Consider the following 24,751-nt stretch of genomic DNA (forward strand, 5'->3'; position numbering starts at 1 on the left):
CGGGAGTGGGGTGTTAAAGGCTTCACGTGTGAGCTCCCTGTAGCAATAAACAGGCATTAACCTCGAGGCCTTTTTCTGTTGCTGATGGAGGGGAAAATGACAAGCACATTTCCTCTCAGAAACATAAAGCTTGAGCTGAAAACTTCAGCATGTTTCTAATAATATGAAGACCATAATTTTCAGGGACCTATACTGCAGCTGAGTTAGCTCCAGTTTTCCCGGAATTAAGTCCCTGACCCAGAGCAGACATGTCCTACAAACTCAGCAAACACTCATATGGAAAAGGAGTGATAATAATTACCCATTATATGAGTATCTAAAAACTAGTAATTACATTTTGAACTTAAATCCATGTTCTAAYACAGACATCCATCATGGACAACTCCAGTTCAAGGCATTAAAGTCTGTTAAACCTAGAAGCAACTGCAAACATAACTCTTATCGTGGAAATATCGGGCAACATTAATTAGAGGAACCACTSTACCGTGCTTCTCTAATGAATATATGGTAGTAGCATACTAGCTGGTGTGACCTACTTAAGTGATTTAGCAAGAAATTTACCCCGTAAAGTTATACTCCGTAGACTTCCACAGCCTGCAGGTCACGGTGTGTTCTCTAATCATGCTCTAATTAGAGCCCAAACTTCTCCGGCATTGCTAACATAAGAGAAAGAATATAATCTTTTTTTTTTTTTTTTTTCCTATCAGAGTTTGGAGGCCAAATTCTGATTTAATTTACTGTAAAGTAAATCTAGACTAATATAAGCATAAATGTGATTCTGGTACTTCATTATTTCACTGAAAAGTGAACTCCACCCACACCAACTTTACAGTTCCTGTGACTTTTAGAAATTAATTACAAGAGTTATCAGTACCCTGTGAGCCTGTCAACTTGCTGATATAACTGGAATCTATTTTGGGTACATGCCATTAAGATACTATAAATGCCTTGCCTTCTGATTAGTACTATTGTTAGGTCAGCATTTCTAAAGGGACATGGCCTAAAAGTCACTATGACTTTGACAAATATTTTTCCACAGCAGAGCCCTCAAAAAAGAAAAGAAATACCTATTTGAAGGCTTTCTGCTTCTGCGACTTGGAACTTGAGGAGCTCAGTCCTTGAAGGATTTGTATTGTGCTTCTTAGTATGATAGTAACAATATCACTTGCAATTTTGATCCACAGGCRTGAGCTTCAAACCACAGCTAAAGAAACAGGATCTCATGGGTAATGCAGATCACCCATCGCCAGCTCTGCGTCACTACTAGCACCATGGACAACAAGGCAGTCCCTAGATGAATGCACCGTTGCGGTCAGAAGATAAACCACTTTCTCCAGGGCTGGTGATAGACCTCGTTCAAAGCGGCAGATTGTGCTGGAGTCCTTGCTCCTCCATAAGCCCCTTCTCCGTGGAGCAGAAGCCAGGCAGGAGAGGTGAAGCCCAGGCTGTCTCAGGGCTCTGTGAGTGCTGCGTCCCAACACTAAGGTGCAGCTGCACGGAACCGCTGGCATCCCTGGCGCACCAAGAAACACCTTGTACCTTCTGGGACTTGTGTGGTACCCAGGAGTGCTTGGTGACTCACAAGAGCAACATGGGCATGTCTGATATGATCGCCAGCACCCACTAGGTGGTGGTCTAGGATAAAGGGAAGGAGGGTGTTTTAAACTCTGAGAACAGCAGGTCTCAAGCTTGGCATGTACCAGAATCCTCAAGCTGTGGGCGCGATCATGGAGATGCCATGAGGGGATCAGTGCAGCAGCCGGGCTGGGAAGAGCTGGTGTTTCRTTTCAGAGGAAGTGAGACAAGTTACTTTGAAATGTGTCTCACTTACAGCAAAATGCTGGAAACCCTGCCCAAAAATACAAATAAATGCCTTAGAAGGATCCCCAGCCTTTATTTCATGTCTCTAATTCACTCAGAACTTGCTCCAGGACACGATGGAGGTCCTCCTAGCTCTGGGTACACACAACACAACTGCTGGAGTTGAAACTGTGAGAAAGGGTAACAGTGACGTGGCTGCACTGGGACAGAACCAAGAGGCTTAGGGGCATCACGGACATCCCTGCACTGCCAGGAGCCCCTGGAGGCTGGAACCCTGGCACAGTGTAGGTGCTCATGTGCAAACAGCACCTTCCTCTGCGCCCAGCGTGGTACTAGCAAAGGGTGTGATCAAAAAGCTTTGCAAATTGCCATTTTGCACCCATTCAGTGACAGTACTGCAGAGTAATTTTTTTCCAGGACTTTGTTTTCTTGAAGTGCTTTTCCAGGACAGGGATGCAGTAAGAGGACATGTATCTGTGTGGTGGTGAATCTCCATCCATGGGTATTTTCAGAGTTGACTGTACCAGCTTCTGAGCAAACTGATCTAACTTTAAAGCCAGTTTTGTTCCCACACAAACCAAATTTCTGGCCCAATCCGCACCTGTCTGATTATGTGATGTACTTGGTCTCATCTGTTCCTGAATGTCTGTCTGGAATTAGCTGGACCAGGAGACGGGAAAGGAAAGCTCTGTCATGACTAGAGCACCCTGTCCCTCTGAGCAGGGTCTGGGGACACATCTGTGCAGTTGGATCCCGGAGCTCATTCCCAGAGCTCCGTTCATCCAGACAGCGCAGAGCYGAGCAGCTGATTTCTGCAGGAGCCTCCCTCCTTTCCCCACTAGATGGGGAGAGAAGACGCTTCGTTTTCCACAAGATCTTACTCCGTTTTCACTTCCCGCGCCCCGTGCTTCAGTGCCAGATGATGGCAATTCAGTTCACCTAAGTTTCGAGGTCTTGCACCAGTCTATGAAAGAAAGGCCATAAAYCCGGAGTGACGACTCTCGGCGCTCGCCAGCTCAGCGTGTTGCACAATCACACAGCAGGCCTTCCAAACTGCTAGGAGCTCTTACATCTTGCCCAATTTCCTCCTCCATGCCGTGATGTCCCATGATTCTGTAGCAGCAGGTGCTGTGTAGCAAGTATATTTTTCCTGAAAGGAAAAGAAGCAACACTTGCCCCACATACACCAGGTTCCGGCACAGGAAGGAATGTGCCGGGACGCGGTGCTCTGTGGGGTTTGTGCCTAACTGCTGCCTTCCAAAGACTCTTCAGAGGGTTTTGGAAGTCCGTGTCCAGCCCGTTCCGCAGCTGGATTTTGTGGCAGTGGCAGCTTTGCTGGAGCTGAGGGGGTCTTGAGCAGATCTGTGCTTTCCCCAGCCTCACACCTCATTCGCAGGCCTTGCTTCAGGTGTGAAGTGCAAAGGGATGATGAGAACCACATAAAGGCAGTATTCAGAACGCTACTTGGTTCATAGAAGATTTTCTTGTTCATATTGGACATGACTCTTGATCCAAGAGTGCATCAAAGTCGCCAAGAGAGTTGCAAAAACTGGGAAACACCCAGTTTCCTTTCTGCTTTTCTGAGACTTCGTTCCCTTTCCCACAGGAGTAAGCAGGGGCAATGAGGGTACCAGCTCCTGTTAACGTAATTCCTTCTTCTTTACAAAACTTAACCAAATCCAGGTTTCCTGAGCAAAAGTTTGCACASCTCTGACCTTCAAGAAGCTGTTTTGCTTTTGGGCTTCACACAAGTAAAGGTACGGTATTAGGCCATGTCTAGCTTCTTCTTTTACACTGTCTCTCTCTCCTATCCAAATTCTTTCCTGGATGCAGGAGACTTAGTTTAACCATAATTCAAGTATTCATTTCTGTGCCACTTCCCTGGAAATGCTGGTTAGACTGAGCAAGCATTGCTTGTTTAAATGTCCGCCCCTCTTCTAATACCTCATTTTAAATTAGCTGACCTGGAAAGCACTAGCAAGTCTCCCTCATCGATTCATTTTTGAGGCAAGGCTTTCAATATGTCRATGAAACCTTTGTCTAGGGAGAGGGATATCTTGCAAGTAAAGCTTTAGCAAATGGTCTTTTTTTTACAGAATAGCTGAGTAAAATCCTGGCGCAGCCTCCCTGCCTGCACGGTGTGGTCAGCACCACGAGCACGTTACTGCTGCAAGGCGCCCGCTCCGTCCCTCGGTCATCGTGGCGACCCTTATAGAGCTCCTCCTCGGAGCAGAAACGTGGTGTGAACACTAGCAGGTGAGACATTGTGTGTATTTTAGAAATACGCCAGAAAAAAAAAAAAAAAGCCCAAATGACTTTTATTTCTTGTCTTGCTGTTTAAATCTCTCAGTTTCTGAGCAGCCTGCCACATTATTTCTTTGCAGATATCAAAAGGAAGCTAGCAGTAGAGCTTTCGGAGTGTGGAACATAGTTTCCAGGATTTCCAACTAATTCCCAGGAGATTTATTCCCATTGGTTAGTACCCAGTGTGTGCTGATGACCTGAATGACATTGTAACGCAAGGCTTTCTGCCCCGATACTTTTCCGCACGCTTTTCCTAACACGTAACAGGACATTAGAGCTGCCGACACCGAGCGCCGCAAACCCGCACGGTAAGAGCGGGGAGAGGAAAGGGGAGGGAAGAAGGGGAGTATTAAATAGAGTGAGGGGGATAAAAACACGCACAAATAAAACAAACCGAGAACATTTGAAATCTGTCAGATTCTCAGGCAGACATAGAGGTGAAAAGCATGTCTGAACAATTCATTAGTATGGCTTTATTATCCGTTGTTTGATAGGCTTCAAGCTTGAAGCTATTTGAGAAATTTTGCACATATTATCAGGCGTCAGGTTAATTCAGAGAGGGGTAGAAGGAGTGAAAGCATCAGAGAAACTTCCTTGTACTCAACTTGGCTGGAGCTGGAGGTTCTGGAGGGAAAACTAAGTTCTGCTGCTGTCCCTGTCCTGCCAGCGGGAGCCTCACTCTTCATGTCCATCTGTATTGACAGCAGCAACAAAAAGGGAAAATAATAAAAAGGGTAGAGGAGGCAGGATAGAGTTTCATAGCGACCTCTTATCGCTCTGCTCAGAGAGGGCTGAGCACATGGTGCGAGTTTCCTGGCAAAAGGGCCACAATTCACAGGTGCAAAGCGGAGCAGCCATCCAGCAGGCAGACAAACAGCCCCTTGGCAAGGGCTGCTGGCCAAGAGCTTCAGGGCGCTGCGAAGACGAGTGGAATTTTCCAGGCGGGGAGCGAGGGCGCGAGTGCCGCGCGCCCGGCTCTGGCGCGGCCGCCGCTGCCCGTTTGCCGCAGGCTACGAGCTGTGAGATTTCTCAGGGGCTTAGCCTGGGTCAGGAGCAATCACTGCAAAAGTAGATCAGAGAGCTCACAGAGGAGGTGGCCTGATAAGCCGGGAACGTGCTTTCCCTTTGGCTCAGTTTCTTTAATGAGCTTCGCTAATGAGCAGTTTGAGTTGCCTCTGTTGACAGCGGGCGGCCAGTTCTACTCYCAGCTTTTCTGTGTGATGATTTGGGCCCTGTTTGGCCTCCTAAGTTCAGTCCGACATCTGCAGCCACCACTTCACCCATCTGATTTATGGTCCATGATAGAGATAGCGGGATTGGAAGAAAAACTCCCCATCTGAGAAGTCACCAAGAGCATTTAGTTTGAGGAGCAAGGGCTCTCATATGCTGGGATTGTTCTTGCAATGTTTTGCCATATGCTGGGAGAGGCTACAAGGAAAGCAAAGCTCATGGCACCTTCCACACATAGGGTGACTTTGTGAATCACAATCCAGCAAGGTCTCTGTAACCACAATGTTTCCTGGGAGAGCCAGACAGGAGATGCCCTTAATTCCACCCGCAGGCCTTCCRAGAAGCTTCCGATCCAGCTTTTGGGGTCAGTTTCAGCATCAAGGCAGATCCAGATATTCCTGCTGACACAGGGTCTGGGAATCTGGAGGAACTTGGAGCTCTCCACTCGGGACCGTTATGGCTCTAACTCAAGTCAAACAATTTTGCCAAAATTAGGAGGAGTGTCATTGAAAAAAAAAAAGAGAGAGAGAAAAAAAAAAAGTCTTTGGAGACAGGCAGAGCATCCAGAGCATCCTTTTCCTAGAGGGAACTGGTGAGAAGGAAAGATAAAATCTAGTCCCTCAAAGCAGTTGGTTTTAGGGGAATCTCCTATTCAGTGAAGGACAGYAATGGAGCAGGGAAGGACAGAGCACACTCCCTGTTGCTCTAGGCCTTTTTCTTCTCTGAAATGCTCTAGTTTTGAATGCTTCTTCAAGAAAGCTGGCAGGTAATTGCAGGCTCCTAATGAAAAGCAAATTGCAAAATCAATCCCAAAAGAGCTTTGTCTKGGTTGCTGTTTGTGTGAGTGTGGTCAGTGCATACTGGTGAGGCTGAGCTCCCTACCACCTTCTGGGACTCTATGTCAGTATTAACATCGTGTCAGTATTAACATTATTAAGTCCAGTTCAGCCCATCCACAGCAGCATCATCTTCCTATCACACAGAATTCCTAAGGTCAGGTAGACCCAAGCTTATATAAGTTACCCGGAATTGTGGTGAATCCATCACTACCAGAAAAGAGGAATGCACCTTCTTTTTTTTTTTTTTTTTTTTTTTTTTTTTTTGCATACATACGAGATCAACTAGTGACTTTTTTTTTTTTTTTTTTTTTTTTTTTCTAAATAGTATATTCTACTTAAAAGAAAATTAATTAACACAGGGCTATTCCTGTCCTGGAAAAGGAGGTCAAACTACATGATCACAAGTGGTCCCTTTTGCCCTTGTAATACATATACACACTTACGCTGTTGGGAGACGATGGAGAACAACACGATGCCGATAGGAAACCATGTGGAGAACGCCAGAGAAAATGGGCCAAGTTAAATTTGGACAAATATATCATCAAGGCAGCAGAAGTAAAGTATTTCCACCCTCTTTTCTCAGCAGACAACCTATAGTAGTTTCAAACCAACTTACTCAAAATATCAGACAGGCTTTTTGACCTTCCACGTCCACCTTCCAAGTGTTTTCTTCGAGCCCAACTCCTACACTGCAACCTAGCTGCATCTTGGATAATGGATAATTGCATGTGTTGCAAGAGCTGAAAATTTTCCTTTTTGTTCCAAGATATTACCAAATAAATGTTGAAATACTGGCATTTCCCATAGGAAGGGAAGCTCTGTGAAACGCAAAGCAGATTCATTTGCAGGAACTCTAACTTGGAATGAAGGACGAAACTGCGTAATTGGACTCTGCTCTCTGGGCCAAGTGAGCAGCGCAGCTTGAAAAAACCTAATCCCAGCCTCCAAATTAAGGTTACTGTACCTAGGAGAACCAGACCGCAGAGCTGCAAGATCCAAGGAAGGGAGAGCTGAAGGATTGCTTCAGTGTGGGGAAACCAYGTCCTTCCCCATGGCAATAAGCAGGCAGGAATATCTCCATGGCTTCCTACCCTCCGAGGACAAACTATCCAGGTTCCCATCACAGCTTCAGCTATTGACAGGTCACACGCATCTCCCCGCTGTCAGCACGTTCAGGTGCAGTTCAGGTGCCCACACATGGTACCTGCTGGCACCTCCTCTTGGCCTTGCTGCACTCTCACTTAAGGAGAGGAGSAGGATTCGTCCTTCCAGCATTTCAGAGCAGCTGGGCTCTTTCAGAAGGCCAACACGGTGAGTGCTTTTGGAAGGCAGTGAAGATCATGTGCACACAATTGTGCACAACAAGGTGTGCCTGGCGCTTGAATAAGGGCAGACTCCGGGATTTGAGCTCATTGTGCTGTTTCCTCTTCAAGGAATTTTTCCAACCAGGAAAAGGTCTGTCAGGGTGTCAGTTAACCCTGGTCAGAGGGAGTTGAGCTCTTTACCTCCTCAGTAGCCTTAGGCTGCTGCTCTGCATCCAAGGTCCAGGCCACCCACTTCCTCATCTCCCTTGAACCTGTTCACATTTTGATAATTAAAGATGCAAAAGACCACAGAGGTCAAGCGCAATTTGGGGACCCACATGAACTTTGGTTTGTCTGCTAGGCAGAGCCTGCACTGAAGCCACAACTGGTCCAGACTGTTCAAACTCACCCTCGCAGTGACAGCCGTCCCCTCGCTCGGGCCTTGAGAGCCCGCAGAGCTCCCGCAAGGCAGCCCTCACGCTGCGGGTGCTGCGGGTGCCTGTGCGAAGGCTGCGCTCTGCGCGCGGGCTCAGCCGCCGGCCCGGCCAAGGCTCCGTGCAGCCCACGGGCACTGGCGGGCTGCTGTGGGGCGGCCACGCGCCCCGCCGGCCTCGGGAACGTCCCGCCGGGCACTGCGCTCTCCCCTGGCTGCTGCCAGCAAACAGCCACGTTTGGTAGGAAAATCTGCGGGCTAAACCGCGCACCCCTTCATGCACAGACCAGCCCTAGAGATGCTTTGGGTGTGGGGCAAGGGCAGGACTTAGGGCTCTATGGCCCATAATCAGAGACATTCATTCTGGAAAATGAAAAACCTATCTCTGAGTCGTCCATTGCAGTTTGTGTTTTGCTGCAGAAGTCTCTGAAACTTGCAGGGCTTTCAGTCCCTCTTTGACACTAGCAGGACTTGAGAGYTCACGCTACCTGTGCCATCCTCCATAGGAAGACTAGGGTCATTTCTTCCATTTCATGGCCTGTCCYGCTCTCTGCTGCTACTAAGTGTCTTTGCAGCTCGTGTGAGGAGCAATAAGAAAGTGCAAAAGCAGTGTTAGTGTTAAATCCAGCATGAACTACATGCAGCTTCACAGTGACAGATGCCTTGTGTCCTCTGCTCTCCTGCAATCACCTAGGATCTTCCAGTCTCCTCCTCCGTGCCACTCCCCCGTCCCCTGCTGCCATGTATCCCRAGCATATTACAGTCTTCCCTTCTTCTCTCAGGAGGTACTGCTCAGAGCTCTCTGCGAACACCGCACCTTTCCGAGGAGAAAATCCTGCATCCTGCCTTTGATCTGCAAGAATTAGAGAACCAAGCAGCTCTGAACAAGYCCCAATTAGGAGAAAATTAGGAGAGTTCTCAGACCCAAAAGACCTGCTGTCCTTCCTGCTTGACAACCAACACTTCCTCCAGGTGAGTGGTTTTGTCGGCAAATCTGCATGCATGAATAAGAGCAGTGAGAGGTCTAGTGCGTGAAGCAAGACTGGAGGAGAGCAGGAGAAGGTTTCCTTGGATGAACGCATGAGAAGGTAACAGGGATGGCTTTTTTTAGGATTGGGAAYGGCCTAGAAGGGATTGCTTGAAAAGTGTGGCTGTATGTTCTGAGTTTGACAGCTAGAGAGGGACAACCTTGTTGTTGGACATGACTACAGGTAGGGGCGAGAAAGGGACTTGTCCTCCCAGCTGTGATGCAGTTGATCTGGCAATGGTGCCTTTGTCATGGAGGGGTCTAGGTGGGCTGAAAGCTGCTGCCCGTCCTCCAGTTCCTTCTCGCAGACATGGACCAACAGCTTGACCCTGGCACATCCATTCCATGGGGTGCCTGAACTGCCCAGATGTAGGCAGGACTTGACTGCTCTACCTGCAGTTGCCAGGCCCCCGAGCAGTGCTCTGAGGGCAAAGCACGGCTGTGCCTGCATGGATGGAGGCATCGTTCCCTCCATCTCGCTACGCGAGGAGACTCTGTTGAGTATCCTCAATATACGGAGTTCACCATGGACAGGTTTTCTCAGTGGCCCCTTGCCTTGCCTCTAAAAAATGTACTGAATTTGTGCCAAGTTCCTCCTCAGATTCTCTCCTTCTGCATGTATTCCTCCATCTTCTTACCCTTAGGATGCTTCCCTGCTGCTATGTGTGGATGCTTCTCTTTGAAAATCCTGCTTCTTTTGGTGTTGAACAGATCAGCAGAGTTTCCTTGGAGACAAGAGAAACGGTGGGCTCRAAAGTGTTCATTATTTTGCAGTCTCTCCCTAGCTTTCAGCAGCAAAAAGAAGAAAAAAGAAAAGAAAAAAGCTGTTTTAGYAGAAGGAGCAGGCAGCCTGTGGTCGAGGGGGAATTGGCCGTGCTTGACATGACTTTCCAGTTGTGTCGTTGGGAGCAAGGCACACGCGGGGAGCCAGGCTGCACGCCCGGGGCAGCGGTGACGCTACCTGCCCTACTAAGCAGTGGCTGCCTTGGGATTCTCTTGCCACTCTCCCTGCTGTCCCGGGAGGGAGGTTATCCTGAATGAGACTTTGTGGTGGGCATTTCTAATTTGGCAKCCCCAAGGGTAAAGCTGACTAATTAGAATAACCCCTTGCGTGCTGTTCTGCGCAGACACTAGCAGTGGTGGGACACAGAGCCTCTAGTCACCAGCATCTGAATCGTTGCCTTCCATTTATTTGTTCTGAGGAGTGACAAGTTGAGCTGTTCCAGCCCAGAGCTTGAATTTACCGTGAGAGGCTGCAACCCTCCTCTGCTGTGCTGGTYGTGCAGGTTTTATGCTTTGAGGTCACTTATGTGATATGTGACTGACACCTCATGGGCACATTAACAGGAAGGACACATGGGAAAGCCGAGTCCCTGCGTTACATGTAGGCAGAGGGAATGGCGGTGGCCCGAGCGCCGCTGCTGTCTCTCGGGAGAGCACTAAGGGCACCGTGTGAGGCACAAAAAGGCTTCACTCGGACTCTGCATTTACTTCCTTTGATCCCACCGACTCCATGGCCAGAGMCTTTGTAACGCCATACCCCGGGCTCCTGGTGCAGCTCTGTCTGCTGCAACAATTGACACTTGGCCATTTCCATGAAGTAGCTTTTTCTTGTTCATCTTTCAGTTTGCTGCTGAAGTGCTGTGCATGGATAGCTGATGAGAGAAGGAACCAGACCACGGTCCTGTGCTGGTTATATCGGGTCCATCAGCTGCAGGATGCTACCAGGGACAGGCGATGTCAGTGTGGTCTGAGGGGAGGTTATGCAGCCTCATCTGACTGGAGGGACCACAGGGTGGCTGTTGGAAGGGGTTTCTGGAGAGCAACTAGTCCAATCCCCCCACTCAAACCATTCTGTGAAACCTCCAGGAGGTTCCTCAGGGCCCCCTCTAGTCGGCTCTGGAGTATCTTCCAAGGATGAAGACCTCACAACCTCTCTGGACAACCTATTCCAGTGCTGGAGCACCCTCACAGTGAGGGTTTCCTCATGSTTAAGTAGAATTTTCTGGTTTTTCAGTTTGTGCCYGTTGCCTCTTGTYCTGTCACTGGGCACCACTGAGAAAAATCTGGCTCCATCTTCTTTACATCCTTAGAGCAGATATTTATAGASCCCCGAGCCTCTTCTCTAAACAGACCCCGCTCCATCAGCCTCTTTTAATTTCCATTTCTAAGTTTAGAACTGTTCTCTTCCTGCTGGCTTAGGGACTGAAACTGTGCCCAGGTGCCACCAGGTAGTAGCAGGGTGAGGAGGGCACACGTGTGACAAGGAGATGCAAATCTGTCCTGCAGGTAGCCCTTCAGTAAAACCATCTGCACAGATTACTGCAAGCTAGTTCTTCTTTCCTTTCAGATGGGATTTTATTACCTGCTACTTTTAAAATCTGCCCATGGGAAGGTGCTGTACCCTGGATGGCTTCAGCTTTTCCAGCGGTGACTGCTTTAGCAGAGGCTAGGCGCATGGAGGAGTGTTTATCAACACAGCACACAAGCTGGAACGGATGCATCTCAGTTGACACAGAGATTTGCTTTTAAAAAGTCTTCCTATTTTATAATTCTTTATAATTCCTGTGTATTCCCTACTCCCTTGGAAATCTTCTCCATTGGTAGATGAGATGATCATAGATTATGGATCATCTCATCAGCTCACTTGCACAAACGTGTAAAGAGGAGGGCAAAGAACATAGCACAAAGTCTTCCTTCCCCATTTTTTTTCACTTTCACCGTCTTCTGACTATTCTCCCTGAAACAGGCAAAATTCCACTGTTTATCTGAAGCCTCATTGCCAGGAACTGGGTATTAGTTTTGCAACGCTGAGTTTCTTTCAAAATATTCTGTGCTTCCTGGTCTAGCCTTGAAATTACCCCTGAAAATGCTCTCTCATAYATCTTAGTGCTTGGAGATTAGAGCAGCACAGGCATATGCAGGAGAACCTTCACCTGGTTACTRAAGCAAGGCCATATTTTCCCTTAGAGAAAGGGAAACCCATGACATTAAAGACCGTTAATCTGCAAGAAATGATATTCTGATGACTTACTGTAGCAGTCTCAGATCTTCCAGTTGATGCAATAGGAGGCATTTGCACAACTTCAGGGCAGCAGTGCGGAGGGAATGTACTGGGGAGGGAGTTGTTGTATTGCAAAATACGCAGCTGGAGAAAGGGAGCAAGTGGGTGGGGACATCACAAGTTTTGTTGGTGAGTTCCTCTTATGTGACAAGTTTTGCTCGGAGGAGGCTGCTGAGGATATGGTGGAACATGGGAGCTAGTGACCAGTCCTGATTTGTCCCACATCAACCCCGAAACTCCATACGCTTTGCACAGAAACACATTTTGCAGCGTGTGTGGATGGGGAGACATCCAGAGAAGAGTGCAGGTGAGTCTCTTCACACAGAGGGTGGGTTCTGTATGGGAACTCCCCAGATAAGAACCCGTGTCGCAGCTGCAGCGAGCTCGAGCTCTGAGTAAGACCAGGTTTGGACAGGGCAGCTCTCATTTATTGAGTCAGGATTAGAGAGCAGCTCTCTGCAGGCAGCCTGTGTTGACTGAAGAGCATTCAGACCACTTGGTGCTATTAAAACCCCCACCAAAACGGCGTGTTTGTTGTAGAGGCAGAGGTCCCAATCAGGACTCCCAGGTTCAAGTTCCCTGCAGACCGCTGTCTCATTTTTTGGCTTAGCCATGTCATTTATTTCCCCTGCTGTGTCCCTTCTCCTGTGTTTGGGGATATAATGTTGATTGCCCATGGGGAAACAGGGGAGTTTCGTTGGTAAATATTCTCCAGCACAGCCCGCGTTGCTGTACCCCTGCTCCAGGCTGGTCTCCTCAAGTCACCAAGGCAGGTGAAGGGTTAACCTGGCTGGAGCTGAGCAAGACAATGTGGGTGATTTCAGAGCTGTTAATGTGCCTCTTATCACTCAACTTGAGTAAAGAGACCTGAGTTTTGGACTTCTAGGTAAGGAAGGTGAGGTAGGTAGCACTTACCAAGGTGTGCTGGGCTGTCTGATGGAGCGGGTGGTTTGGGGGTTCAAAAGTGTCTTTTGGGGTTTAATGCAGTCTTTGGTGGTTCTGCTTCTACAAGTCCTTCAGCAGTTATGGTCCTTTCTGCACAAACTGGTGGTGCTGCTCTGCTGTGTAGAAAGCTGTTCTGGSGGGGTCCTGTCCACTGAGGATATATATGGGAGATCTTGTGTCCTCCTTGGTCTTGTTTAGAACAGTTCATGTGCAGGCAATAAATATTAATCTTTGGGCAAACTGCTGAACTCATAAAAACAAGCCTGGGTCCACCTGGGGGCCTTTTGTGCCCCCAGAGCCACCATGAAGTGCTCCGCTCTGCACACGCAGCTGCTGCAGAGGCCGCAGGTTCTCTGGAGACACCGGAGCACAGTGGGGACCAAGCACCTGCAGCCCCTGGAACACCCTGGATCTGTTCCTTGTGGGGCTACAGAGGAGCTTTTCAACCAGCACTAATTAAATCTGCTCTGGGCCCCAGGGAAATGACACACACACAAAAAGAAAGGCAGGCCAAGCGTCAGGTGCTGCATTTTCTGCTCGCTCTCCTGTGCTTCTCCCCGCGCAGCGGCYGCAGAGCTCTGAGCGCCTGTGGCCACCATGAGCGAGCAGAGCCACGTGAACAGCCTCTTCCTCAAGGAGGACGCGTCGAAGCGGCTCCACGCGCAGAGCCGCGTGCACCGATTCCAGCAGGCCGTGCAGAAGCGGGCGGCCCGCGCCAGGAAGCGCATGCACAGCCTCACGGCGGAGAGYGCCAAAAGCTTCTTCAGGAGGAACGCGTTCGTCCTCTTCACCATCGCGGCCGTCTTGCTGGGTACGAAGCYGGGGGCAACACTGGGCACCGCCTGTAACTGTGGGGAAAAGTCCATCTGTTCCCCACAGTTTTTATTTGATTGTAAGGAATTGGCTGGGGAGGAGACGGTAAAGAATCCTTAGGTTGGGGGTTGTATTCACAGAAAGCTTGGCTGATATTCGTGAGAACTAGTAGAGCAGAATCAGCAAACCCTTTCTGTTGTAGATAGTGGCTAAGCTCTAGCAAGAAGGGGATGATGACGACTCCCTTATCTTGCATACAGCGAAAGCTRCATCACAGTCTTTCAAAAGAAAAAGGAGCATTTGCTCCTTCCCCGTTCGGGCACAGGAAGAACTGAAAGAAGAGGGCAAGCATAGCCATGGTGTAGGACGGACTGAGGGACAGCTCATACTCTCCCATTTCCATTCTTACCTCTTGTTCCACAGGGATCATMCTGGCTTTTTCCCTCCGGCCCTACCAGCTGACCTATCGCCAGATCAAGTATTTCTCCTTCCCTGGCGAGCTGCTGATGCGTATGCTCCAGATGCTGGTTCTTCCTCTCATCGTCTCTAGCTTGATTACAGGTGAGAAGAGCTTTCTGGTGCCCGCAGTCCTGGCCATACTCCCCAAAGGCTGCTGCTGAATGTTGCTGGGTCTCTCTCGAGGCCCTGGCTGCGAACAACGCTGAGATAAGCCTGACTAATAGTGAACAGTCTGAGCCCATCACTGTGATAAACATGATCCCAACTCTTAGCCCTGCTGGCTCAGCATTGGCGAGGAGAAGCAGAAGATCTCATGCTTTTCCAGAAGAATGGGAGGCAACGCGGTGGTTCCAGTGTCCAATACCTGAGCACTGATAAGGATTTCATCTTGTGTAAAATCCTGTGGAAATTTAATCATTGAAAAGTCTGTTGTCCAAGTTTGATTTAGACTTCTTCCAATTTAGGGAAGAGAGTTCAGCACTACCCGAGGTTAATTAATAGACCCTCTCACCTTGTTTTCCTGTCTGACTCCCCAGGCATGGCCTCACTTGATGGCAGAGCCTCGGGGAAGATGGGGATGAGGGCTGTGGTCTACTACATGGTGACCACCATCATAGCAGTCTTCATTGGCATCCTCATGGTCATCATCATCCACCCAGGGAAAGGATCTAAAGATAAACTCCACCGGGAAGGAAGAATCGAGCAGGTGCAGACCACTGATGCCTTCATGGACCTGGTGAGGTAGGTGAACAGGCTTGTGTTGTGTGAGAACATGCTGGACAATGAGATTACTTTCCTCTGCTGAACCTCCTTTTGAAGTTTCACAGTCCTAGACACACAGGGGAAGAAATGCTTCTGGCTGAGACTTGCATTGTCTGCTAGTTCTCGTAAGGGCATTCTCCTCATAACTATATTCTGAGGGCTTCAAGATGAAGAGTTAGTGGCAAACTAACTATGAGGGAGCTTCTGCAGGACAGGAGGCCAGTCAGAAAATGCGTGAGAGAGAAAAAGTCTGACCACAGTGGCCAACAGTGTCTCTAGACACTGCTCTAGGCACATGCTCTAGACTGAGCAGAGGACCTTCAAACAGCCCTWCCAACATCTGCTCTGTAGCCAGACCTGGCACTGTGACTGTTGTGACTAGAGACACCGCTCCATGGCACAGGAACACCAAATCTGCTTGCTAGACAAACAGGACCATAACTCATTCCTTGTTTTATCTGCTGCAGGAATATGTTCCCGCCCAACCTCGTAGAAGCCTGCTTCAAACAGGTATGAAATCCTGCCTGGCCTACAACCTCCTTTGGGCCCTCTACAGGAGACCATGACCCCAAACACTTTTCTGAGGGATAAGAACAGGGCTGGCTTTGTGCTGCTTTCCCATTTTCCCACTCTGACTGCTCCAGGAGGCACTGAGGCACTGTAGTCACCAGTTAGTATTACAGCATCCCCCAGYCAAAAACTAGAGAACAAAGAAAATAAAGGTGTCAAAGAGATCTTAAKCCCAAGGGTGGGCATGGGGGTAGAAGTAACAATGTCTGTAAAATAAGAACTATCTTTCAACAAATTGAAAGGTAGGTGCATTTCTTAACAATGGAAAAGAAAATGTGGAATGTGGAATTCATCTTTAGATGATCTAATGGTCTCCTTTGGCCTTAACATATATAAACTTCTGGATCTATGCACTAAATTAGGGAGTTTGAGAAGAAATAACAAGGCAAGTTTTCCAACGAGATCAACAGAATTTTGGAGTATTCTCCTTTCTTTAGGACAGGATGCAAGAGCCTAGCATGTTATCTAGAACYCCTGAACCAGACCTGAATGCATCTCATAATCTCTGTCATTTCAGTACAAGACACAATACACCACCAGGGTCTTCACCAGAACTGTCCTCCACAGCAGCAATGTCACAGCAGCTGTCACAACCACCCAGATCTCTGTGCCTGAGAACTCCACCGGTATCCTGGAGAACGTCACTCATGCCCTGGGGACCCTCTCCGAGGTGCTGACCTTTGAAGAAGTCATTCCCATCCCGGGCTCAGCCAATGGGGTGAACGCACTGGGGCTGGTAGTGTTCTCCATGTGCTTCGGTTTGGTGATCGGCAGCATGAAGCAGAAGGGACGGGCCCTGCGGGAGTTCTTTAACTGCCTCAACGAAGCCATCATGAGGCTGGTGGCCATTATCATCTGGTGAGGAGCACGGCCGGTTGAAGCAGGAGGTCTGCAGGTGCAGTTTTCCACTGACCTGATGGGAAATGGGGTAGCTTTAAGGATGACATGCAAAGGGAAAAGCAGATGGGCACAGCTCTCTTTTGGCTCCATCAGCCTGGAGGGAAAAGTCTGCATGGGATAGTTGTTCACATTTCATTTCCTGTGCTGTTTTTACTTTAGAAATATCAGGTATACCAGGACATACTTTCCTTGAGGCAGCTGGAAACTGGAGTGGAAGTTCTCTTAGCCTTACCAAGCGGTAGGGCGTGAGGCTTTCCCACAGGTAGCCCTCCTTCCAGGTGTGTAGCAGCTGTCTCACCTAGCCCTGCATCAGAGTAACTGATGCCACTTATCTGCTCCTCGGGATAACACCTTTATGCAGCAGCTCTATGAGCTGAGCTGCATTGGCAAGATTAACTCAAAGACCCTTCAACTTGTGGTCTCAAAGATCCCAGCTCTACAGCTCAGCTGGTTGTTGCTTCCTATGGGTCTGTTCACTATCCTCAGAACCAGTTTCCAGCTGCCTTTGAATTYCCTTTACCGTGAAGAAAGAGGGTGTTGGTATATAGAGCACGTGGGAAGCTCTCAGGGAACGCTCAGGCCCAGCACAACTCACCAGTGCTCATGGGCTCAGCACTGGCTTGTTCAGAAAGGAGTCCCCATCATTTCCCTCCTCTCAGTTGGCAATTCCCTCTGGCCCTGACATCAGCCGTGCCTGAAAGGGCTGCACTTTGTAGCTGCCTCCCTAAATATGTTGTTCCTGGAGGTACTGCTGGCCACGGAGCTCATATTCTTCCCGACTCTAGTGCACCCATGGCTGGACTCTACAACTCCCTTCTCCTGTCACTGAAATGAAGGGCTCTGKGGTTTGAAATACTTTGCTTTCAAATGACCATCAAAAGGCCCAAGTCTGGGCCAAGTGACTGGAATCAGGGGCCTGCAGCWGCTCAGAGGACCAAAAGACCTTCCAGAAGCCTGGAAGTGCTGCAGTGCTTCCTGAAGCCTGTCCCCACAGCCAGCAGGGTTGGCTGCAATCTGGCTTCTTTTTTTTTCCTGGAAAGATCTGGCCACTGTCTGCAGACAATAGAGGCCTTTAAGAAGAAGGTCGGAGGAAATGAAATATTTGTGAAATCCATTCCTGAACTTTTCCAAAGCTCCCAGGATGACTTGGTGTTTGGCATGTGAACCTCTGAGCCTTGTGCATGAATTGCATGTGAGCTCCCAAGCCCTGAGGGATCTGGCCATGGAGCTAAGGTTCTCTTTGGTCCAGTTACTTGCCCATGCCCAGTTTAGTGCCCATGATGTTCTCCATGTCTGTGTTATTTGAAGCCTCACTACTGCTCATGCTAGTAGCATTTTTCATTGTGGAAATAAATAAATAAATAAATAAAAAGCTATAAGGAATGGAAATGATAGATAGCTACTTCAAAAGGGGTCGCAGAAGAGCCAGAGCTCTTGGCAGGTGTCGGTTGTACCCATGCCTTGCTCTGCCAGCCATGGATTCCCCACACGTTGTGAGCCCTAAGGAGAACAAGGCTAGTATCTCAGAGCTTGCCAAACACTATCGCTTTTATTCCACYCTTCCCCGTTCCTTCTGTACTTCTCCATGGTTCTCAAGAAAAAGAGACAACTGTATGGACACTCAGTCCAAGCTCCCCAAGGAAGGGACTGTGAAGGTGACCTTCCCTGGTGGTGTTATTGGGAGTGTTGGGGAAATGTGTGCAGGAAGCCAGGAGGAGGAGGAAACCTCCATCTGCGTCCAGGCTGTGCACACTGCAGAGTACTGAGCATGACGTGCTCTTGATTGAGCGCTCCATGGACACGTCCCAGCTCCCTCCAGGTTGCCAGATTAAAAAACAGCAGATCATCCAATAACTAGGCTCAGGCAGCACTTCTGGGGAACTGTTTTATTGGGGATTTGTCCAGAAAAGCATGGAATAAAGCAGATGTGAGAGTGGGGATGSTGGTTCTGAGCACGGCCCTTGTGTTTCTACCACAGGTATGCCCCAGTTGGGATCATGTTTTTGATTGCTGGCAAAATCCTGGAGATGGACGACTTAGCAGTGATGGGGGGCCAGCTGGGCATGTACACGCTCACTGTCATCGTTGGCCTGCTCATCCATGCCCTCTGCATCCTGCCGCTGCTGTACTTCATTGTCACGCACAGGAACCCCTGGGTGTTCATCGCAGGGCTGCTGCAGGCCCTCATCACGGCCCTGGGCACCTCCTCAAGGTATGGTGGCCTCGACAAGCAACGGGGCTGGGGAGTGCTCTGTGCTTGCTCCTCAGAACCTGCATTGCTCTCCGTGCAGCACCGAGGCCTCCCAATGTCTGCACTGAGCAGATAAGACCTTGGCAGTCCCAGCTCTTTGCTCTGGTTCCATCAGGCCCACTGGGAGTGGAGCCTCCCTTGCCCAGAGGCCCTGATCAATCACTTGACCATCTCCAACCATCAGTGCATGACCCGCATGTTCYGTACCGGACCATGCTGATGGCTCTGCCACCTATTTTCAAGATACACTCTTACACCTGGGTCACTCTTGCCTTATGCACTGAGGGTGGGAGAAAAGGCTCGAGTTTAATTAATAGCTGAAAGAGATTTTGTCGTACGTACCCTGAATTCCCCAGAGGAAAACTCTGCCTGAATGTGCAACTGCAGCATGCACCATACCTTAGGAAGCCTTGCTTAGCCTCTTCTTTCTCCTAGCAGCATCTGGCCTCTGGTTCACATGGCAGGGTGAAAAGAACAGGTGGGTAGACTAGGCAGAGGCTTAGCCCCTCTTCCAAAGTCTGCAGGCACTTAATTCATGCTGTTCTGTTATTTCCTTCCAGCTCCGCGACTCTGCCCATCACCTTCAGGTGCCTGGAGGAAAACAACGGTGTGGACAGGCGCATCACGAGGTTTGTCCTGCCCGTGGGAGCCACCATCAACATGGACGGTACCGCTCTGTATGAGGCCCTCGCAGCCATCTTCATCGCACAAGTCAACAACTACGAACTCGACTTCGGGCAGATCATCACAATAAGGTGCCTGTGGCTTTGGCAAAGATCATGGGGCTAGAGGAGGGAATCCATGTGAACCACTCTTTGGCAATAACTTTGTAGCTTGATCATGTTCCCACAGAAACACGGGGCACTTGCTGTGGGGAGAGGCTGGACGCTAATTAAATGTACAGTTGCTCTTTCTTTCTCATCCCTTTACTGATGGCTGTGCTTTCCTCTTGCCCCCAGCATCACCGCCACGGCAGCGAGCATCGGCGCTGCGGGCATTCCCCAGGCCGGACTGGTGACTATGGTCATCGTGCTGACCTCCGTGGGGCTGCCTACTGAGGACATTACGCTCATCATCGCTGTGGACTGGTTTCTGTGAGTTTCCTGCTCAGCAGCATGTTCTGCTCCGTGCTCCCCGCAGCGCTTGCAGGGTCTGTCTGCACAGCCAGCGTCTCTGCTACGAGCAGGCTCAGTACCCTGGATCACTCACCTTGGAACACCCCTGCATCCATGGCACCTCTGCACAGTAGCCCTCCCTGCTCGTGGTGGCAGCTTCCCCACACACCTGAGGCACCAGAGGTCACCTGCAGATCAGCTTGGTCACCAAGCAGAATATATTTAGCTCACTTTTGAAGGGCATGCAGAAACTGTCTCCAGACCTTTAGGGGCAGGCTGTGCTGCAGAGCTCAGGCCTAACAACCAAGGAAAGCCCTGGGAATCATTCCAAGACCCATAACTAAAAGGCCTCCAGCTATGTAAGCCCTGTTTGCTTGTGCAACCTGAAGTGTTCAGCTCATCAGCTATTTGCTTGTCAATGTTGAAGTGCCAAATATTGCAGAAATATGAGAAGTGAAGTTTCCTTACAGGTGTTTCTTGACATGCTCTTTATTCCCTTTAGCTGACCCTAGGAAGCTGTATTTCATTTTTCTYCTCTGATTTTTCAGGGACCGCCTCAGAACAACCACCAATGTCCTGGGGGACTCTCTGGGCGCTGGCATCGTGGAGCATCTCTCCCGTCGTGAGCTGGATGCGCAGGACTGCGAACTTGGTAATTCTGTGACTGAGGAGAAAGAGCAGCTCTTCCAGCCGGACTGCCCACAACACAACACGCACAAGCACCACAGGAGTGAGACAGCACTATGAAACCAGGCAGCAGAGCGCACATTAATGCTGTAAAAAAAGTAAAGACTTGAAACAGAAATCCATAGTGGAGGACAGAGAAAGATCCACCCCCATCTTCTCCTCCTATGGGGTCTTTCCTAGTGCCTTTAAACATCATCWTCTCTTCAATGTCAGTTGGAAAGAGAAAATTAAACTTTTTCTTGCGTCAGACTTGACTGTTTCTTGGGCCACTGCTGCTAGAGAAGCAAGTATAGATAGAGAGCTAGAGGCTGGACTGACTAGTCCATCCTCTGCACTGCTGATTAGAAATCTGCAACAGCTGTTGTTCCTTTTCCCTGATTTCCGAGTCACAGTTCAGTCCCTCTCCAGCCTCCTGGTGTTTAAGTGCCTTGCCCACATGCCTGGCGTGCAAAAGCAAAAGGACTTAAAGCAGCTGGCAGCCACCATGTGCCTTGGCATTCATGGGTATTYTGCAGTCTCCAGCTAAAGAACGGTTCATTTTAAGTCACAATGCTGTAAATGCAAAGAAAAAGTTATTTCACAAAAGCCTGATTTAGTCCTTCTTATTGGAGTCCTAGAGCTAGACCTAAGTATAAAATACCTAGTGAATGAGCTGAACTTCCCAAGAGCTTCTCAGTTCTCCAGCAGCCTTTCTGAATGTAGATACCTGAGTCCACCAGCAGCTGGTGGGACCCCCACACCAGCAGTGACTCCTTGCTACCCYAGATTGACCCAGAAAACAGCTTTATTCCTCAGCATAAAACTGAGGACAGAGGTCCTCTGTTCATCTTTGGGGACCACTTGCAGAAGTTCATCCCCTTCAGTGACATTGCTCCAAAGTCTGCTTCAAAGCATCTCCATCTTTCTACAGCTCATCATCTTCTATGGACAGAAGGAGGCCACTTCTCAGCTTTCTGGCAATTGTACAAGCTTGCCGGGTGCCTAGCTCATAAATCCAGAAGTCCCTTCAGGTTACTTTTCTCTGCTCTTACCAAATGAAGCTCAGCTTCTGGTTAAAGCACTTGGGCAAAAGCCCACGGGATATTTGGAACACTGGGGAGGTCCAAGCAACAAGTAAGGACCTGATTCATCCATGTGCCACTACCCTGGAGCGGCCAGGACCATGCTRTGCATTTCTCACTTCTGGAACAGAAACAGCAGGACTTGCTCCATAATCTCCACATTGTGAACACCCAGAAAATTAAAGTTTAGATACAACCAGAGAGCGGAAAGGAGCCAAGTACAGCTTTTGCTTTGTTTTGTTTTCTCCTGTCTTTGGTTTCCTAAAATAGAGCTGAAAGAGACCCCAAGAAGTCATCTAGGCCACCCTGTGCTGGAGCAGATAGATCCAACATTGTCCCAAAAGGTGCTATTCCAACCTCAATGTGCTCCAGCGCAGTTTTCCCTAACATAAATCTCTCTTGTTGCAATGCAAGCACATTATTTCTTGTCTGGTTCCAGAYAGCAGGATAACAAGCCACTATCCTCCCCTTTGCAGCATTTTCAGTGTGTTTGACTACGATTATAATGTCTGCTCTTCTCCTTTCTAGACTAAACAGACCCYGTTCTTTCAATATACCCTCACAGGTAATAATCATTCACGTTCCTCTCCTCTGGACTTTTCCTTGTTGTTCCACATCTTTCTTAAAGTGGAGTAACTAAAATTGACACCCTAACCCAACTAAAGACTTACCAGTGCTGAGCTCCAAGGAAAAACTATTTCAGGTTCGCTGAGATTTAGATCTTCGACTCAACTTACTGTAGTTTAACCAAGGACTATTTTCCACCTGATCATGGTGACTGTACACGAGACATACAAGCAGCAAATCCAAGTCCATTCACCTTAGTAGTGAGGACTCTAACATTGATGGCATGGTTATACCTAAAGACTGGATCCTAATAAAAGAGTTTTCAGATATACATTGCATTACCTTGTATTTACAGTAGGCTAAGGAGAGTGCTAACTGATAGGCTGAYATGGTACCAGGAGTCTAAACCTTTCCAAGGAATGCTCTGCTTATAAAACGCAATAAGGTGCTTGATTTTGTCATATCAGCATCACTGAGACTCCTCAGGCTGTGATCCATGAGAATCTTTACCTAATTTTAAGCAGAACTGCTGCATAGCTAGCAAACCCCCAGCCTGTGCTTACTGATCATTGCTACTTGACTAAAATAAATTATACGTTTATATTTAATTGCTTTTTTTTTTTTCTTTCCAGACTACTTCACCAAAGGGTCAAGAAAGCATTGAATTCTAACCCCGAAGAGACTTGCTGTGTATGAAGGGCAAGTGGATGGCTGAACTGGAAGTAAAGATTGTTGGACTGGACTCTTGCTCAAATGTGAATTAATTCTGGGAACTGCCATGGCTTGGATTATACCGAGGTTCAAACTAGACGATCACAACGGCCCCTCCTGGCTCTATAATCTACGCACATCCCTTGTGGTTTAGAGATATTGTAAAGGATCCTTCTAGCGAGTTCATTTAAAAGAGCTACCTGGAAAGATCCTAATGATACTTTAATAAAGCTCATCAGGACTCTAAGCTGTTTCCATGTCACGAGAGGGGCTCTCCATACCACATAGCACATCAGGTGTCCCCACAAAGCAGCACATTTCAAGCTTGTCCATTTGTGATTTCCTGCTTTTAATGCAATACTAAGAATGRAGCACAGATAACAGAGGCCTCTTTCAACTGGTGCAAGCCACTCTCCCCAGGGAATCTCGGAATTCAGCCCGTAAATTGAGCTCTGGCACGTGCCCATGTTGTTAACCAATTTSACATTACGTCTTGCCCTTCACAGTACCCAAACAGTAAAGTATTGTAAGAAATTAGCCTATATACACCTAAATACAGTCATACAGCCACATATATATGAAGGCGAGCGGTATGTGCACTGACACACACGTGCACACAGMGTGAATTCTTCGTTGCTAGAGCTGCTGCAAGAAAGGCAATACTAAACTCCCCTTATAAAGTTGCCCACTCACTTTTGCTGCCAAACTYGATTAAATCAACTAACCCAATCCTTCAAAGCACAGACCTGGTTTTACCTCATTTCACAAGGAGCCTCTCTCAGCAAGCTCTATGCGAAGAACCATCCGTGCCGACTYTGGGTTGCACTCGCTGGTGACATAACTGGAATTTCTCCACGTGCTGGGATTTCTCCTCCTTGTCTCTGCATCCCGGGCATCTCCCAAGGCCCCCAGTCCCGGCTGTGTCTGACCGTGCCACGAGGCAGCCTTTAAATCACAGCCAAGAACGCTGATATGTTTGTGCTCCTTCCAAATCTGGCTGCCCTTGTTCTAATTCCGCCTTCAAAATGGGGTAGCTGAAAATATTAAATCATTTTATCAATTGTCTTTTTTTTTTTTTTTTATCTGAGAGTTTATGCAATCTTCCCTGTACTGCAGAGATGTTCAGAAATCAGAGTTATTCTCCTATTTGCAAACTGGTTTATTCCTAATGATCCAACGGGCAATACTTGGAATGAAGGAGCTTTCTTGAGGCATAAAAACACAAAGAGCTTCTTGACCTGGCCACATCTCCCCAAAATCAATTTTATGAGAGAAAATTCATGCAGAAACATGGATTTTGAGGCGAGAGGCAACATGTCACCTTATGCGCAGAGGCCTGAACACGCTGTGTGTGCACATTGTTTCGGGAGCCACAGGGAACCTCCTGAGGGCTCCCCAGGGCTTCCTCTTCGTGCTGTGACTTCCCATGTCTGTAAAGTTTGGAAGAGATAGTATTTGGAAAATAAAAGGATTTTTTTTCCACGATGCTTTTTGGCCCTTCCTTCCCCCTGGGACCTGATGAGGGTTATCTTTAGCTTGATAAAGGACACGTCCTTATACACACACCTAAGTAATGAAACCCGACTCTCGCAAGGCCAGCTCCTAGGCCTGGCTTTGAAGGCACATCTTCCGAACGTCCGCGGCTGGGTCACCTCACTCCTGCTCTATGAGCCATGAGGATGGCACCGAATGCAGCCGGTCCAGCAACGTCCCAAACACCCACGGCGGCTCCAGCGCGACCTGTGACCGCCGGGACACGGGCCAAGCTGGGTGAGGGCGGCAGGGACCTCCGGGACGCGCCTCGGCGGCCCCGCCTCGCGCCGCCAGCGGGACTCGAACCGGCGGCCCCGGGCGCGGGGACGTGCGCGGGGACGTGCGCGGGGCCACG

At 48.8% G+C, this 24,751-nt stretch overlaps 1 protein-coding gene across 2 annotated transcripts; it reads left to right on the forward strand.

Moving 5' to 3' along the window:
• Positions 1-8,731: 8,731 nt before the first annotated feature.
• Positions 8,732-23,037, forward strand: SLC1A6 (solute carrier family 1 member 6). 2 transcript variants are annotated; one of them, XM_026035249.1, is made up of 11 exons: positions 8,732-8,903; positions 13,533-13,778; positions 14,204-14,341; positions 14,776-14,980; positions 15,469-15,511; positions 16,089-16,429; positions 18,450-18,683; positions 19,283-19,477; positions 19,682-19,816; positions 20,386-20,489; positions 22,785-23,037. In XM_026035249.1, the coding sequence occupies exons 2-11, from the start codon at positions 13,565-13,567 to the stop codon at positions 22,814-22,816; spliced, it is 1,641 nt and encodes a 546-aa protein (XP_025891034.1). In that variant the 5' UTR covers positions 8,732-8,903; positions 13,533-13,564; the 3' UTR covers positions 22,817-23,037. The 2 variants fall into 2 exon arrangements, with proteins under 2 accessions (XP_025891034.1, XP_025891033.1); XM_026035248.1 differs by lacking the exon at positions 22,785-23,037 and having other exon boundaries at positions 20,386-20,584.
• The last annotated feature ends 1,714 nt before the right edge of the window (positions 23,038-24,751 follow it).

The sequence above is a fragment of the Nothoprocta perdicaria genome, unplaced genomic scaffold (assembly GCF_003342845.1).
Source record: "Nothoprocta perdicaria isolate Ctin4 unplaced genomic scaffold, notPer1 scaffold_157, whole genome shotgun sequence".
Taxonomy (NCBI): Eukaryota; Metazoa; Chordata; class Aves; order Tinamiformes; family Tinamidae; genus Nothoprocta; species Nothoprocta perdicaria.